At 37.3% G+C, this 19,847-nt stretch overlaps 1 protein-coding gene across 5 annotated transcripts in view; it reads right to left on the bottom strand.

The window, feature by feature from the left end:
* Positions 1 to 19,847, bottom strand: part of LOC121167251 (syntaxin-binding protein 5-like) — a 252,185-nt gene that overhangs the window by 165,129 nt on the left and 67,209 nt on the right. For all 5 annotated transcript variants that reach the window (XM_040996671.1, XM_040996674.1, XM_040996673.1 and 2 more), the window contains exons 3-4: positions 5,298 to 5,379; positions 1,047 to 1,147 (exon numbers count right to left, since the gene is read on the bottom strand). In XM_040996671.1, coding sequence (XP_040852605.1) covers positions 1,047 to 1,147; positions 5,298 to 5,379 — 183 coding nt within the window. The remainder of the gene's footprint in view (positions 1 to 1,046; positions 1,148 to 5,297; positions 5,380 to 19,847) is intronic.

Below are 19,847 nucleotides of genomic sequence, written 5' to 3'. Positions count from 1 at the left end.
ATTTAAAAATATATAGGGGGCCCAGCGCGGTGGCGCAAGTGGTTAAAGGTCCTCGCCTTGCACGCCCGGGATCCCATATGGGCGCCGGTTCTAATCCCAGCAGCCCCGCTTCCCTTCCAGCTCCCTGCTTGTGGCCTGGGAAAGCAGTCGAGGATGGCCCAAAGCTTTGGGAACCTGCACCCTGTGGGAGACCCGGAAGAGGCTCCTGGCTTCGAATCGGCATAGTATGGGCCCGTTGCGCTCACTTGGGGAGTGAATCATCGGACGGAAGATCTTCCTCTCTGTCTCTCCTCTCTGTATATCCGCCTTTCCAATGAAAAAATAATAAAAATAAATCTTTAAAAAAAATATATATATAGGGTCTGGCATTGTGGTATGGACAGCGGGTTAAGCTACCATTTGTGATGCTGGCATTCCATATTAGAATACTGCTTCAAGTCCAAGCTGATCTGCTTCCAGTCCAGCTTCCTACTAAATATTCCAGGGAAAGATAGTAAGCGACAGCCCAAATTCTTGGGCCCCTGGCACCCATATGGGAAACCAGAATGGACTTTTGGTAACTAGCTTGGTCTAGCCCAGACCTGGCTGTTGGGAATAATTGGGCACTGAACCAGCAAATTTCTCTTTCTCTAACCAACTCTGCTTTTCAAATAAATAGGCAAATTCTTAAAAAAAAAAAAATTAAATAAAAGGACCGAGTATAGAAGGTAGTTACCACAATCAAAAGATGTAAAAAAAAATACATTGATATATTCATTTATTATTTAGTTGACTTTAAAATCTCAGGTCTTGATTTTCATTACCCTAGCCTAGGATAAAATGCTATTGCTGAAATACTGATTTATACTAGAACAAAAAGATTAGATGCTTTCCATTAGAAGATGATATAATGTATATCAACCATACATTTTTCTACTAAAAAAAACTATTAGAATAAACATTACATTATTTCTGACTAGTGAGATTATGAAGAGAAAGTAAGTTAATGTAAATTATGCAAAGATATAACAGTATGGTACATTAAGAAATGCTTAATATGTTCTTACCGTTCTCGGTTAAATTTAAGAGAATGAAGAATAGCTGGCCTTTTTTGTCTAAGGTTCCACAAATGAAGTGTATCATCTGAACTTGCACTGACCAAAGCACCCTAGTATAAAAAGAAGACAGACTATTTAATTCTTTATGGAAACAAAACAATATTAATTTTCTGAATTTTCCACTATTGAGATAATTGTATCTTCATAACCTAGAAATAAACAAGGACAAGTGCATATAATTGAATCCAGAGTGTGAAGAATACAGAGTGGAAAAGGGAAATAGCCTACTGCATATAGTTGGCCAGGAAGACCACCTTTCAAGAAATACTCGTTAATACACAGTAATTATACAGGATCATTTGGTGTTTTCTTTGAGAAAAAAACTTAAGTCTTTTATTTATGTTATTCACACAATACTACAAAGAAACAAGCACTAAGAGAAACAAGCACCCAACTCAGTTTTAGAAACTGAATACAGATCATATGAAAAGTTTCCTTCCTAAGAATTTTTGCACAGTTGGAAGTAAATATTCTTTCTAAGCGTTAATTTGCTTTTTGAAGTCCAAGAAGCTTCACCTATTATAAAGTAAATCATACTTGATAAAGTATTTCTCAACTAGAATTTGGCATACTATATACAGTACTAGCAAACACAAATGAATTGTACTTCAGGTACAATAGTTTCTACCTGTGAAGAAGTCATAGAAACATATCTAGTTGCCAGGTATAACTTTATATATATATATGTAAATATATATATATGTAAATATATATATGTGTAATATATATAATATATAAAAGTTTATATATATAACTTTATATATGACTTATATAACATATATAACTTAACTTTATATATATAAATATATATATATGCTTAAACTGTTTCACTAAGCATGTCAGAACTTTTACCATAACAATAATTTTCTAGCTAAAATTTCTAGTGTTTGACCTAACAGAACTTAAAGCTACTTTATAATACTGAATGAAAATGTGATCATACAGAACTATGGTGATCCTAAGAGTCCTAAAATATTATTCATATTTCCCAAAGTACTTAGGAAACTACTTGCATAGACTGTGGCTTTGATCACTGACAAAAATGATTATCCCATTTATATGCAAGGAAGAGCTAAACTGAAATTCCTATCATATGTCACCCCATGGACTTTGGGGGGATTTGTTCAACCTTGGAGCAAGGAGGTCAAGAGCAACTTGGAACTACTGAAAACAACTTAAACACTATATTCACAATGCTCCACATTGGGACACTAGGATGACATCAACTGGCCATCCCACATCCTTGGGTACTGCTGTGTCTAAGAAGCTGGTAGCACCCCTTTTCTTCCTCTCTCCCCACTTCACCCCTTTTCTTCCTCCTCCCCACTTAACCCCAGATACAGGAAGAAAAAAAAAAAGAAGATTGGAAGCAGTTGTCTCATCTACTTTCCCCCATTCCTGAGCCCTTCCCACCCTAACAATGGCCCACATAGTCATACATCCTTCTCAACTACATAACTCTCATCAAAAATAAGTCTATTATAAAAAAAGAATTAAAAGAGGAAGAATTTAAATTCAGTGCTGTGACAATTCCCAAACAAGAAATGTACATTTATCCTATGACTTTTTATAATTATGTATCTGTGGTTAATTCATAAAAACATTTCTAAATGTATGTAAGTTATTTGAACTATATAAATATTAAAAGTATATTTTATATACCTAAAAATAGTAACTGGTATATGTATTTAACATGAAGTCACATACTTCCAGACCATCCAACAAAATCTACCCTATACATGCCTTCAGAATTTTTGAGTTTTTTTTTTTTTTAGTTTTAAAGCAAGATTTATTAGAAAACTTGAGAAAGAAGACTCCCGTCCTAGTGACGGGGGGTGGGGGGGAGGAGGAAGGTTCTGAGATAGAAAGGACCCTTACCCCCTGCCATAGTGGCAGGAGGAAAAGTGGAGAAAAAAGAGACGCATACTAATGGTGAGGAATGCACCTTTTAAAGGTTTACTTCAAAGGGGCTCTCCAAGGACAAAAGGAAATTCCTGGTCCCCCTGGTATCTGGCTTTTTGCTTGAATTTTTTTTCACTTGTAGAATAGATTTATGCTCCTGTATACAAACTAGAAAATTATTAGGATTCCTTAGAAACACTTAACATGATACATATATATATATACACACATATATAAAATAGATTTTTTTTGAGATATAAGATGATGATTTGATTTCTCATAGATGTGGAATTAGGATTAGTTCCACATCAGAATATGATATGGAGATTAATAAAACATTCTCTACAATGGATAATTATCTGCTATACAAAGGATACAACATGGCCAAATCAATGGAATTAAAAATAAAGCAGCATGTATTCAACAATATCTTAAGTAATACCTGAATAAAATCAGCAAGCACCTTAGTGGTACTTCTGTGATAAAGTTTGCAAAACCGCTGAGCATATTAGTACCAAGTGGGACCAGACCCAAGCCAGCATGCACCTCAACAGAATGCTGAGGGATCATTTATAAAAACAAAGTGAATCTACAAGTTGCATACTTTATTAATACCTGTGAAAATATTTAAAACTGTGAAAATACCATTTATGGCATCAAAAAACACAAAATGCAAGGGACAAGTACAGAGACTTAACGTGAGGAGTTTGAAGGTGGAAAGTTCAAAGAGAAGCTGTAAGCAACACAAGTACACTGAAGACTTGCCTTTATTCTTAGTTATGTACCAGAGGGGGACAAATTGGAGAACCTGAAGAAAACTCAGAGTATCAAGGGCAGAATGAGCCACATGGAAGCAATTATGCCAACCAGAACAGATCCATAAAGAAGACAAAATCTGAGATACCTAAACTAGAAACTACCCTGCATCATTGAGATCTCACAAAGGTTAGCATTCTAGATAATAATTACTAGCTACCACAATAAGCTGTTTCTAGAGAAATTTATTTCTGGTACCTTATCAATTCTGTTTTCAAAGTGACTTAAGTTTAGAAGTTAGTAGGATTTCAGAGTACTCTGAGAAATTTTAAATCAAGAAATGTAAACATGTATGTTTGCCAATATGAGAAATTCTTCTTGCCTCAAGCAAATATGACATGAAATTCTTTGAGGCATTTGTGTTTTAAATTTGTAGGAAAACATGTAATATACATATTCATATACATATGAAAATTTACACTGAGATTTACAAAAGATTCTCTTCATGCTATTAGATCACAGCCTTTTTTTTTTTTTTTTAGGACACCAAGTTCAACCTTCCAAGTACCTAAATGTGGTACTGTATGAAGTATTTTTGTGCGGACTGCTTTACTTAAGATACCCCAGCATCTACAGCAAAAACTCTACCTAGCTTGAATCCATGAAGATCTACAATCTTTCTGATATTGGTAACTATGTTTTTGTTTTATGAGAGTTTTTCATCACCTTGGTTCATAAACATCAATGATACAGTAAACAGCTAATTGTTATAATACTGGTAGATATATACATATAAATACATATATCAACAATTGTATATGGTGATAAAAGACCATGTGTAAACAGTTAAAACAGCCATAGGCTATGTCATGAAAGACAAAACAAATGAGGGTTGGAATGCATTATAAAATTTAGGTTGGTGGAAAAAAAAGTGAATGGAAAAGAATCAATAGCTAGTGAAGTTATGAAAGAATTTTCAGTTTTTCTTTAGGTTATTTAAATAAGTAAAGTATACTATATAGCCACAAAACTAGATTTTTGCTAAATTTTCTTTTAAATTTAATAAACTGACAAATACAAAGGTATAGTTTTTTAATATGACAAAGAATGAAATTACAAAATTTAAGCATTTAGAATCATAATAAAGATATGTCAGCTGTAAGTTAAAAATCCCTAATATGAAAACCCCAAATCCAAAATACTCCTCCAAAGTCTGAAGCTTTTTTAGTGCTGAAATGACACTGCAGTGAAAGTCTTCATATTTGATTTCATGTATCAAGTCATAGTAAAAAATGCAGGCAACCTGTAAGTATTGTGTGAAATTACCCCCAGGATATGTGTATAACACATACATGAAATATAAATCAGTTTTGTGTTGGGATTAGTTTTTGTCCCAACACATATCATTAGGCACATGCAATTTCCAAAATTTTAACAAGAATTAAAAAGAAGAAATACTTCCACTTGCACATATTTTGGATAAGGAATACTCAATCTGAAGCATAGGTATGTGTGTGTTTCAAATAGTAAAAATGTCCTTACCTCATTGATCAAGAATTGGAGCTGTAGAACAGCTGCACCACTTTCATGTTGGCAATAACAATCAACTCCAGGTCTCCCGAGTCTGTTGTAATAAAAGTCAAGGAATCTAACATTTTAAGTACTCCTAATGAGGAAGGAAGCAGCTAATTATGAAGCAACTAATGTTTGTAATTTCTTAATTTTATTTTTGTAAACAGAGAATTTAAAATTTGTACTTGATGGAAATTAAATTATATCTGTTATTTATTATATGAAAATTAATATATTATTTATATTTAAAAATACAACTGTTGGAATAGCACAATAAAGGAAATGAAAAGGAGTAGTTTGCTTTCCATAATTTAAAATAAGAATTGGAAATTCAGATATATTTCACTTCATTTAAAATTCACTTACCTGATTAAACACTACTTTTATTTTTTAAAGATTTATTTATTCACTCCCAAATGGCCACAACAGCAGGAGCTAAGCCAATCCAAAGTTGAAAGTCTCTTCCAGGTCTCCCACATGGGTGCAGGGGTCCAAGGACTTTCTGCTTCTTTCCCAGGCCATAATTAGGGAGCTGTGTCGTAAGTGGAGCAGTCAGGACAGGAATTAGTGTCCATATGGGACTACAGTGCTTGCAAGGGGAATATTAGCCAACTGAGCTATTGTGCTGGGCTGAAAACTCTACTTTTAATCAAATTTAAAAAGAGTATAAGAGTTTAAGATTGAAAGCATACTAGTAAAAACAGGATTTAGATAAATATGTTGATAATCTTAGCATATACATAGTCCTTTAAGCTCACACATTATGAGAAAATACTTACATATTTGACTGCATTAAAACAAAAAATTTTGCATAGAAAAATACCATAAATAAGAGACAAATGCCGGGATATAGTATAGACTTATTTTTAAGAGTCATATATAAAATACATACATATGCACATATATGTATAATGAAGAAAGCTAAATGACATATAAAGATGACAAAAAAAGAATGAGGAAAAATTAGAAAATGCCATGGAATAATATTTACTCATATATTCTATATGAAATAATTTATAAAGTTACTTCAAAAAGTTCATGGAAAACAAAATGAGAATGTTGATTGTGGTGCAAGAATACTGCAATTCATGTGCATTTTAGCATGCATTTTCCATGAAAAAAGTTTAAAATCTTTAAAATCTATTTGAAAGGCAGAATTATAGAGACATGCATACAGATCTTTCATTCACTGGTTCAGCCCATGCAATAGCTAGAGTGGATTTAGGATGAACCCAGAAGCCAGGAGCCAAAAAGCCCCCCTCCTGGTTTCCTATGCAGGTTTCAGAGCCCAAGTTTTTGGGTCATCATCTACTGCTTCCCCAAGCATATCAACAAAAAGTCAGATTGGAAATGAACCAGCCAGACTAGGCACTCATATGAGATGCTGGAGTTGCAGGCAACAGCACAATATTCTGTACTGCCACTGCATCAAAATTTTTAAGACTCGTCATATGCATGTTTCAAAAACTTTTGCAACATAACCTTTTAATCCCATTTTCCATAAACTTTTTGAAATATTCTTACATACATTACCATTTAACAGTTCTCCCACCATAAAGATACAAATTACATGAGAACACGCATTTCTAATTGTAAGAAAGAAATATGAAAAAATAAATATAAGCCAGATCTACCCTTCCAACCTAATATTCTAAAATTTGGAAAAATGTACATAGCAGCAGACTTCAATTATTATATCTCAGATACAGGTGACAGTAACCCCTGCCCCCAAAAAGAAAATGTTAAATGACATGATTACTATATCTTATTATCCACAGCAAGTTTCCAAGCTGAAGCACAGGCATGTGCTTCACAGAACCGTTGAATCGAGGAGAGCAAACTAACAGAAATGGGAGCTCAAGCACAATCTACCTTGAATCTTTAGCTAACTAATGATCAGAAAGTAGGTTTGAGCAAATAACCCACGACAGGAAAGAAAGAACCAAAAAGTGAATAATATTCTCCCTGAATAATAAACCAAAACAAACAAGTGAACAATTTCAATCTTGAAGAAAAGAGAGAGAACAAAACAAAAACAAAGAAGGTTACATCCTGGCCTAGTTTCAAGCAATTTGAACATTTGGGGAGTAAAGCAGCAGATAGAAGATATCTCTCCCTTCCTTTTCCCCCTCCTTTATTCTCATATCCCTACCTATCAAATATATATATATGTATACACATACACACAAATGAGTAAAAAACTTCTATTACCCAAAAAACAAAATTTAAAAAGTCTGAGCCTCATTCAGAAAACAAAAACTACTAAAATATTTATATATTATACTAATTGCATATGCTATATAAGGCAGGCAAAAGATCATGTTAAGTAGATATACGGGAAAATCTTTTGTCCATGTTCTTAAATACAGTTTCTGAAGATACTAATAGTATACTAGAAATTAGATAGCTTGAATTTACGCCAATAGAAATTATTTAAACAGAGCATAGTAAGAGAAAAATAAACTGAGTGCAAGAGAGAAAAGTCCTTTAATCACTTAGTTCCTAGTACTACATAACACTAGAGATAATAGTTCACAATAGCCAGTGTATATGATGAGCAAGCACAAGAAAAAGCTGCAAGATTCCAACCAGAAAGCAATATTAATGAAGAAAAAATATTGATTATCCTGCTTTGATTTGTACATATTACATACCATTGTTAGTTTTTTTTTAAAAAAAGCCAGTCTTTATAAAAATTTGATTCACGGTACATCTACTCTATGAAATACTACTCAGGCATTGAGAAGAATGATATTGTATCATTTGCAACAAAATCATCCCTACTACAGAAAATTATGCTCCATGAAATAAGCCAATCTCAAAAGGACAAATATCATATGTTCTCTCTGATATAAGGCCACCTTTATGGTAAATACAAGATCTTTGGTTATATAGGTAAGAATGCATACACATATATTTATCTAAAGGAACTATGTAATGGAGGCAAATACACTATGGAGATACTTTGCAGCAAGCATTTCTACTTCTGAATCAAAGATGGACTCCCAATGGAAACTCTTAAATATATCTTGACAAGAGGATGTTGAACTTTTATTTTTACCATGGTCTATACATACAATATTATGATACATTTAAATAATAAAATAACTGGACTTGTGACTATTGTTGAAAGATTATGCTATTATAATAATATGGGGGAAATCAGTTGAGGGGAGAAGTTAGGGGAGGGAGCAAGTGAAAGGCAAATCCCTGAGCCTAAGGATCTGTACCTTGAAAAATTAAACAAATACTACATTTTAAAAACTGCCTTCAAGAAAAATTCTATGTGTACATACAATATTGGCATGTGAAGAAAACATGGCAAAATGTTAACAATCATTAACTAATGAATGCTCTTTAAACTACTTTATCTAGAACACTTTAACATAAAAGTGATCACTAACAGAGAAAAACAAAATTTACATGAAGTTACAGAACATGCTACTGAATGACCAATGTGTCATTGAAGTAATGAAAAATAATCAAAAAGCTTCCTGAAGCAAATGATGCTATTGTGTCACCTGTGAGAAAAACTTTTTTTGAATGCATAATAAAAATACATATATGTTACAACCTATGAGTTGCAGGAAAAACAGTACTAAAAGGGATATTGATCTCATATATTGAATGGAGCTTGCCTTAAAACAGAACATATGATATTTGTCCTTTTGGGATCAACTTGTTTCATTGAGCATCATGGTCTCTAGTTGTAACGATTTTGTTGCAAATGACAGAATTTCATTTTTTAAATGTCTGAGTGATATTCCATTGAGTAGATGTACCACTTCTCTTTTGATGGGAATCTGAGTTATTTTTACGTCTTTGCTATTGTAGCTTGTGCTGCTGTACATATAGGATTACAAATCCCTTTCTCATACGCAGATTTCATTTCATTTGGATATATTTCCAGAAGTGGGATAGCTGGGTGGGATAGCTGGGTCATACAGCAGGTCAATCTTCAGTTCTCTTAGCACTCTCCATACTGACTTCCATAATAGTTGCAGTAGTCTGCACTACCACAAACAGTGAAGAAGGGTACCTTTCTCCCAACATCCACACCAGCAAGTGTTGTAAGTTCTGACTGTAGGCCAATGTCACTGGAATTAGGTGGAGCTTCAATGTGAATTTATTTGTATTCCCTGATAGCTAGGAAACCTGAGCACTATTTTAATGTCTCTTTTGAATTTGATTTATGGCTTTTCATTTATGCAGATGCATAGTAACTGTGCATAGAGACTATCACACACAGATGTGAAGATACAATACAGTATGCATCTCTACTTCCAAATCAAAGATGGTTTCCTAATGAAACTGTTGAATGTATCTTGACAGCAGGATACTGGACTCTGCCAATGTTCATGCTTACAATGTCAGGATACAGTTAAATAGCAGAATAATGAACTTATGACTGATTATGAAGGACTATACTATTGTAATGACATGAGAAAAATTAGTTGGAGGTTAATGGGGCAGGAGCCTGGGTAAGGAAGAAGCAAAATCCAAAAGCCTACAGAACTGTATCATAGAACAAAATAAATAACTTTTAAAAATTAAGAAGGCTAAAAACAGAGATAAACTGACACTGATCTAAAAACGGGGGTGGGGGGGCAGCACTGTGGTCTAGTGGCTAAAATCTTCGCCTTGAAGGCACCGGGATCCCATATGTGTTCCAGTCTCATCCCGCAGCAGCCCCACTTCCCAACCAGTTCCCTGCTTGTGGCCTGGGAAGCAGTCCAGGAAAGCCCAAAGCCTTGGGACCCTGCACCTACATGGGAGACCCAGAGGAGGATCTGGGCTCCTGGCTACGGATTGATGCAGCACCGGCTGCTGCAGTCACTTAGGGAGTGAATCATCTGACACAAGATATTTCTGTCTCTACTCCTCTCTGTATATCTAACTTTGCAATAAAAATAAATCTAAAAAAAATGAGAAATTTTAGGGTAAACACTACTTGCTTTATCTGACAATTCTCATTCATACATAGAGTTCTTTAACTTTTGCCTTATAATGATCTCACACTAAAAAATGAAAATCCTGTCTTGGGCAACCAAATGGATATAATTAGAGACCATTGTATTTAATGAAAAGCCAGATTCAAAAAGACAAATATTTTCCTAAAATGTAGTAAGTAATATATACAATTTTAAAAATAAATGAGTAAAACTGAAATCTTGGATTTGATAATTATTTATAGCCCTTAGGTATATTCTTGCTGAAGAGTGGTATTCCATGTTTTTTACTTGCTGAACTCTTTATTTAGAAGAGAATTTTAAGCCGGTAATTTAAAGTAAATTACAGTATGTATCACAAAAATTTTTAAAAATAATGAAACAGTAAGTATTATATATTAAAATTGTATCTAAAGAGCCCATCATGGTGGCCCAGTGGCTAAAGTACTTGCCTTGAACATGCCAGCATCCCGTATGAGGGTTGGTTCTAATCCTAACAGGGCTACTTCCCATCCAGCTCCCTGCTTGTGGCCTGGGAAAGCAGTTGAGGATGGCCCAAAGCCTTGGGAACCTCCACCTGCGTGAGAGATCTGGAGGAAGTTTCTGACTCCTGGTTTCAGACTGGCTGAGCTCCAGACATTGCTGTCACTTGAGGAGTTAATGAATGGACAGAAGATCTTCTTCTGTCTCTCCTCCTCTCTGCATATCTGACTTTCCAATAAAACTAAATAAATTTTTAAAAAATTATATCAAAACACTATATCATAACATTAATAAAATTTAAGAATTAAAATCTGGACACATATTCATATACTCTGTAATATGTCAATGGATAGATATCATATTTGTCCTACTTGTAGGTAGCTTATATACTTAAAGAAATTATACTGTCCCAAATCTTATTTATGGTACAATATATTTTTTCAGTCTTAATGCTCATAAAGGATATATAAGCTCCAAAAAAGTAAAATAAAAATACAAAATAACTGTTTAAAGCAAATGACAATCTATTTGTGATTTATAACACATGTGGAATAAAAGGATGTCAACATAAGCATAAACACCATTAGGAGTAGAAATATAAATATACTATTTTACGTGTTTTCTTTAATTTTTTTTAGATTTATTTATTTTTATTGGAAAGGCGGATATACAGAGAGGAGGAGTGACAGAGAGGAAGATCTTCCATCCGATGGTTCACTCCCCAAGTGAGCATAACGGCTGGAGCTGGGTGGATCCAAAGCCAGGATCCAGGAGCTCTTCTGGGTCTCCCACAGTCCTATTTCCCATCCAACTCCCTGCTTGTGGCCTGGGAAAGCAGCAGAGGATAGCCCAAAGCCTTGGGACCCTGCACCTATGTGAGAGACCCAGAGGAACTCCTGGTTCCTGGCTTCGGATTGGCTCAGCAACAGCCACTGCAGCCACTTGGGGACAGAAGATATTTCTGTCTCTCCTCCTCTCTGTATATCTGCCTTTCCAATTAAAAAAAAATGTGGCATATACATATATGCAATGGAATATTATTCAGCTATGAAAATAAAATTCAACGTCCAATGCTCCACCTACTGCTGGAGCAGGAAGCTTCTGACTTCATAAATCTTGTTTTTGCTAAAAAAAAAAAAAAGGCAGCATAAATTCCACTATTTACACAGTAAGGGATGTAACAGAAGTGTATCATGTAAAATAAGTAAAACTCAGAAAGACAAAGACAGCATACTCTCCATTACAAGGGGGACATAAAATGTTAAACCATCAAAGAAAAAGAAAACAAAAGGCAAGATATATCTGTGGTTTTCAGTATTGCTGCATATACTTTTGCCAAATCGGTTATTATACTGTATTTTAATTATCTATGATTTTTTTTAGAAAAAAACTCTACATGGGTGAAACAGCTATCTCATTTGATTACAAAAGCTTATAGTTTTTACATATATTCCTGAAGAACTACGATCTTACTATTTTTTACTTGAACTTCTGATTTGTTGGCCCATGAAGGTTTTGACTATAATGTAGATTAAAAAATGTTACCTCTAAAATTTAAAGGAAGGAAAATGAAGGAAGGAGTGAAGAATGAAGGGAATTAATAAATTTAGACTCATTATTTGGTAAATGCTTGGGTGCAAGAAAGAGTCCAGGTATTCAAGGATCAAAGAAAAAACTGCAGAATTAATTTTTCAAACAGGCAATTAGCAGCATAATAATTATGAAAGGTAAGCTTTGTGGCAGTATCTTTGACCACACCACTAGTGTCTATGCTTTAGGTGGTATTTTGCAGCTATCACTTTAAAATAATACCCAAGCATTGTATCCTGGTAAAATTTTAGTAGATATTAAAGGACTTGAATAAATTTTTAAAAGCACATATATGGCATAGTATCACTTTAATAGGAAAGTATTTCAAGATCTATTTCTGAAAGCAATAATTTAATCAGTTTAACTCATGGTTTCACATTATGTTTTATACTTTTAAAGATGGTTTATTTTACATAATCATTGCAAATGGTGGGAAAACTCAAAGTATAGAATTTTACATGAAATACTATAATTTATCTTTGTTATTAAAATAAGTCCATCATATAGAACAAGTCCAAAATACAGAAAACTTACACTAAATTAGAAAGAAGATTACAGAATACCTGGTAACATATGGGTTTAACATCACAAAAATTAAACAAATTCATTATCTGTTGGATAATAGCATCAGCGATAACTAATAGTTAACTTCAAAAACCACTTTCCAGTACATGTCTAACTAAAAACACCACTGTACTATTTAATCTTAAGCTTATTTTTTTTTCTAGATGCACTCTTCTGCCTGTGTTTCTTGTAGTAAACAAAATAAAATTTATTTCCTTTTTGGCTGTTAATTTACAGGTCCTTTTGGTAAATTATTTGTCTCTGATTCATGAATATTTCCCTGGTGCTGCAGTACATTTAATTTTTTTCATATATTATACACACATTCTAGACCCTCTCAGGTTTCAACTGCCACTATAGGTTGATGATTCCCAAATCTGTATCTGTACCTAAAATTTTTTTCTCAAGTTTCAAAAACTTATCTAGGGTCAGGAGAGAAGATGGCCGACGTAGGAGGAAGGCTGTGAGAGAGCGTCCAGTGAAAGAGGGATAGAAAGTTACAGAAGCAGCAAAGTGGAACAGCAGGGAATCGCAGGGAGAGGTCCGTGAGGCTCCCTGGGACAGTGTGGAGCCAAAAAGATCCACACAACTCGGAAGAACAGCGAGAACGGAGCAGGGCAAAGGTAGAGAAACCGACATCCCACTCCAGACCTGCTGAGTCACTTTTGAAAGCGGCCTGACGGGAGACGCGGACAGCCCGGAGGCGGGGAGATCGGGCGGACCGTCGCCGGCGGGAGGTGGAGGCAGACTGCAGCGGCCGGACGTTTGGTGAGCCGGGGGGTTGACGTGGTAGCCTCCGCATTCCTTGACCCCCTACTGAGGGTCCAGCCTCTGAGAACGCGGGGCAGAGAGACTGAAGCTGTCGGGTTTATGCCTTGGGAACTACGCACAGTGGTGTTGGTGGCTGAGGGGGCACCAGGAAGGCGCCTCGGATGTTCCTACACTGAGAGGGCCAGTGCGTCTCAGTGCGCAGAGGCTGCTGGTGAGGATCTGGAGTCCTCCACATCCTGCCTGGTGGAAGCGCGATAACATCGGGAAGACCCTGGTCGCTGCGCCGAGCGGACTAGGCGGCCCCGCCTGCAGCAGCCGAGCGGATTAGGCGGCCCCGCCTGCAGCAGCCGAGCGGATTAGGCGGCCCCGCCTGCAGCAGCCGAGCAGACTAGGCGGCCCCGCCTGCAGCAGCCGCCTCCACAGCGCAGGTGTCAGATGTCAGGGGAGCTTTGAGACTTGGGAAGTGTAGCGCTGTGTGTCCCCGACACGCAGGTACCACTCCCATAGGGTGAACTGCTCACCCCTCGCCTCCCACCCCGCAGTTCTGAGCGTGGGCGACCCACCAGGAGAGCTCTGAAAACTCCTGCATCACACTGACACGGTGCGAACCTGCCATGAAATAATAACAGGGCGCCTGGGCCACTCCCCCGCTAAGGGCCGGTGTGAGAGAGCCACACAGGAGCAGGGGCTCTGAACACCCACACACCACGAGTGGTGGATTCACTGCACAAGAGCCACGCCTGGAAAGTGCCTCACCCACAGTCCCGTGTGTGGGAGACGCACCAGGTGGGCTCTGAAAAACCTTGCAGTCCCTGACACGGAGAACGCAGGGAGAAAGCACATAAAACCTTCTAAGTCCTGTGGATTCCCGTGCAGGGGGCACACCCAGAGAGCGCCTCCATCCCTCCACGCCCTGGGGTGTCACACCTGTTGAAGAGGTGCCCAGAGTGTGCCTGGAATCCACTGGGCCCCCAAGGTGGTGCTCTTCAGCCCCGGGCCCTGAGAACGCACCAACAGTGCCTTGAAAATTACCACGCCCGGCAACACCACGCCTGCAGGCTCCAATCTCTACAGGAAAGCACCTGACAGCCCCTCAACACACGGGTTCATTTGCCCCACCAGAATACACCAACGCAATGGGAAAAACCACCAGAAAGAGCTGTGCTCCAGATGAAAGAGCCAGCACCCCACCAAACAAGGGCCAAAAGCCATTATCAATATCGGCGATGCGAGATGAAGACATGGACGTGTTACCAGCAAAGGAATTGATGAAAATAATGCTAAAATTTCTCAGAGACGTGGACACAAAGCTGGAAGACTACCAGAACCGCATAATCACCGAAATACAACAAATCAAAACCAAACTGGATGCCCAAGAGAATAAGATTGAAAGCCTCATCAACAGAATAAATGCGGCAGAGGAAAGGATCTCTGAAACAGAAGACACACAAAATGAAAGTGCCCAGCGAATTAAACAGCTGGAGACAAACCTCAGCAAAACTAATAAAATGATGCAAGAGATGAAGGATTACCTTAGAAAACTGAATATTCGGATCATCGGCCTCCCTGAGGGAGTAGAAAGAGAATCTGGGATGCAAGCAGTGCTTGATGAAATTATACAGGAAAACTTCCAAAACACTTGGAACACGAATCCACCCCGCATACAGGATGGACAGAGAACTCCCAACAGACATGATCCAAAGAGATCCTCACCCAGACACACGGTGCTCAGGTTCTACTCCAATGAAGACAAAGAAGGAATCCTGAGACAAGCACGAAGTAGAGAAAAGATCACATACAGGGGAAAACCCATCAGAATCACTGCTGACTTCTCCGAAGAGACCCTACAAGCAAGGAGAGAATGGACAAAGATCTTCCAAGTCCTGAAACAAAACAACTGTCAACCAAAAATAATCTACCCAGCAAAGATCTCATTTGTATATGAGAACGAAATCAGATACTTCAATAGCAAAGAAAAACTAGAAGAATATGTCTACACAAAACCAGCTCTGCAAAGTCTCCTTAGAAATGCACTAGTCCCGGACAAAAAGGAGGCAAATCACAAACAAAGCTGGCAAATAAGAAGGTCTCCAAACTAAAAGCTGCACAAACAAGACAACTACATTGGCAACAACACACACACAACACAATCACATGGCAGGGCAAAATTGCAAACTCTCAATTTTAACTCTCAACACAAATGGTCTAAATTCACCAATCAAAAGACAGAGATTAATAGAATGGATCATCAAACAAGACCCAACCATCTGTTGCCTACAAGAAACGCATCTAACCAGAAAGGATGCAAAGAAACTGAAAGTGAAGGGATGGAAAAAGATATTTCACGCCAATAGACGAGAAAAAAAAGCTGGGGTAGCTATCCTAATTTCAGATGAAATAGATTTCATTCTAACTAATATCAAAAGAGACAGGGAAGGCCATTTTATACTGGTGAAAGGAATGATCCATCAAGAAGCAATCACCATCATTAATGTTTATGCACCGAATCTTAATGCACCTAGTTACGTAAAGCAATTACTTACAGACTTAAAGGAAGACATAGACACCCGCACAATTCTTGTAGGCGATCTCAACACACCTCTAACAACAATGGACCGGTCCACGAAACAAAAACTCAACAAAGAAACAACAGAGCTCACACAAACAATAGAACAACTAGACTTAGTAGACATATATAGAACTTTTTATCCTAAGGCCACAGACTATACATTCTTCTCAGCGGTGCATGGCACCTTCTCCAGAATCGATCACATGATAGGACATAAAGCGAATCTAAACAACTTCCAAAACATTAGTATCATACCATGTACCCTCTCAGACCACCATGGGATGAAACTGGAAATCAACAACTCAAAACTCCCCAGGAAGTATAGGCACTCTTGGAAATTGAACAATATGCTATTAAACGAACAATGGGTCAGAGAAGAAATTAAAGATGAGATCAAAAAATTCATGGAAACCAACGAAAACTCTGATACAACATTCCAAAACTTGTGGGACACCGCCAAAGCAGTGCTAAGAGGTAGATTCATTGCAATCGGAGCGCATGTCAAGGCCCAAGAAAGACGCCAAATACAGGAACTAACCACACACCTCCAGGATCTGGAAAAACAGCAGCAGAAGAGTCCCACGCACAATAGGAAACAAGAAATCATCAAAACAAGGGAGGAGATAAACCAAATAGAAATCAAAAAAACTATACATAAAATCAACAAATCAAAAAGTTGGTTTTTTGAGAAAATAAACAAAATAGACACTCCACTGGCCCGATTGACCAAAAAAAAACAAGAGAAAGTGAGAATCAATAGCATTAAAGATGAAAAAGGCAACATAACAACAGACACTGCAATCATTAAGAAAATAATTAGAAATTACTACAAAGAACTGTACTCCCACAAATTTGAGGACCACCAAGAAATAGAAAAGTTCCTGGACTCCCACCACTTACCAAAACTCAGTCCGGAGGCAACTGCAGAATTAAATAAACCCATAACCGAGGTAGAGATTGAAACAGTCATCAAGGATCTCCCAACGAAAAAAAGCCCAGGCCCAGACGGCTTCACTACAGAATTCTACAAAACATTCCGAACAGAACTAACCCCAATCCTCTACAAGCTCTTCAAAACAATAGAGGAGGAAGCAACCCTCCCAAACTCATTCTATGAAGCCAACATCACCTTAATCCCAAAACCGGACAGAGAACCATCAGAGAAGGAAAACTACAGACCTATCTCTCTGATGAACATTGATGCTAAAATTCTCAACAAAATCCTAGCCAATAGAATTCAAAAAATCATCAGACAGATCATTCATCCGGATCAAGTAGGATTCATCCCTGGAATGCAGGGATGGTTCAACATTCGGAAATCCATAAATGTTATAAACCATATCCAAAAACTGCAAAACAAGAACCACATAATAGTTTCAATAGATGCAGAAAAAGCTTTCGACAAAATCCAACACCTCTTCATGCTAAAAACTCTAGCCAAAGTAGGCATAGATGGGAAAATCCACAACATAATTAAAGCAATTTATGAAAAACCCAACGCCAGTATCATACTGAATGGAGAAAAGCTAGAACCCTTCCCACTGAGATCTGGTACAAGACAAGGGTGCCCGCTATCACCACTGCTATTCAACATAGTCCTAGAGGTACTTGCAGAGGCCATAAGACAAGAAAAAGAAATCAAAGGCATACGTATAGGAAACGAAGAAGTCAAGCTTTCACTATATGCAGATGACATAATCCTATACATAGAAAAACCAGGAGAATCAATACAGAAACTGCTAGAACTTATACGAGAGTTTGGCAGAGTGGCGGGGTACAAAATTAACGAACGAAAATCAACAGCCATAGTGTACGCAAATAACACCAAGATGGAAGAAGATCTAACCAACAGGATACCATTCAAAATAGCAGAGAGAAGTATGAAGTATTTGGGAATAAATCTAACCAAAAGCGTAGGAGACCTATTCGAAGAAAACTACAAACTATTTAAAAAGGAAATTGAACAAGACCTCAAAAGATGGAATAACATCCCGTGCTCCTGGATAGGCAAAATCAATATCATTAAAATGTCTATACTACCACAAGCAATATACATTTTCAACGCAATTCCAGTCAAATTGCCCAAAACATTCTTCACGGAACTGGATACAATGATTCAAAAGTTCATCTGGAAACACAAAAAACCACGAATAGCTAGAACCATCCTGAAAAATAAGAGATTAGCAGGGGGAATCACAATCCCGGACCTCTGGACATACTATAGAGCAGTGGTTATCAAAACAGCCTGGTACTGGCACAAAGACAGAAAAGAAGATCAATGGAATAGAATAGAAGCACCAAAAGGGAACCCACACAAATACAGCCAATTAATCTTTGACAAAAAGACCAATGATAGCTCAAGCAAGTGGGAAGGCCTCTTTAGTAAATGTTGTTGGGACAACTGGCTGATAGCCTGTAGAAACAAAAGGATAGACCCACATCTATCACCATACACTAAGATCCAATCTACATGGATAAAAGACCTAAACCTATATCCAGAAACCTTCAAACTCTTGCAAGAAAATGTAGGAAATACACTGCAAGACCTAGGAGTAGGTTCCGACTTTCTAAGAAGGACACCAAAAGCAATAGCAGTTGAGAACAGAATAAACAAATGGGACCTCATCAAACTAAGAAGCTTCTGTACAGCAAGGGAAACAATCAACAAAGTAAAAAAGCAACCCACAGAGTGGGAGAAGATCTTTGCACACGATATAGGCGATAGGGGGCTAATTTCCAGGATATACAAAGAACTTCAAAACAACCAAAAAACCAAAACAAACAAGCCACTCAAGAAATGGGCACGGGAAATGGGCAAACATTTCACAAAGGAACAAGTCCAAATGGCAAACAAACATATGAAAAAATGTTCCAGCTCCCTAGCAATAAGGGAAATCCAAATTAAAACATCGATGAGGTACCACCTAACACCAGTAAGATTGGCCCACATAAACAAGAACACCAACGACGCTTGCTGGCGAGGATGCGGGGAAAAGGGAACCCTACTCCACTGCTGGTGGAGCTGCAAATTGGTACAGCCTTTATGGAAATCAGTCTGGAGAACACTCAAACAACTCGGAATCTGCATGCCATATGGCCCAGCAATAGCACTCCTAGGAATATATCCAAAACACCTGTTTTACGACAAACCAACATGCATCCCCATGTTCATTGCAGCACAATCAGTAATTGCAAAAACATGGAAGCAACCGAAATGCCCATCAATAGAAGATTGGATAAGAAAGCTTTGGTTCATCTACTCCATGGAATACTACTCAGCTGTTAAAAAAAACAAAATGCAGTTCTTTGTGGCTAAATGGGCACAACTGGAAACTATAATGCTAAGGGAAATGAGTGAATCCCAAAAGATTAGATACCACATGTTCGCCTTGATTTAACCTGTAATTTATTGTTTGGTTGTTTGTTATTTTTTGAACGTGTCATTGATGCTGTCTCAACCCAGATGTTTCGAAGAATGGAACTTGCATTATTTTTAACATATTGTTTACCCAATACTATGTCAATTAATTCCATAATGTTGTATATTGATACTGAGGCCTTGTTGGGGCTTTTAACCGACCGGATCTTTACTCT

This window comes from Ochotona curzoniae, unplaced genomic scaffold (genome assembly GCF_017591425.1).
Source record: "Ochotona curzoniae isolate NIBS_2020 unplaced genomic scaffold, NIBS_Ocur_1.0 patch355, whole genome shotgun sequence".
In the NCBI taxonomy this organism is placed as follows: Eukaryota; Metazoa; Chordata; class Mammalia; order Lagomorpha; family Ochotonidae; genus Ochotona; species Ochotona curzoniae.
Note: the sequence above shows the minus strand (reverse complement) of the source record. Positions and strands in the feature narration are given on the sequence as shown.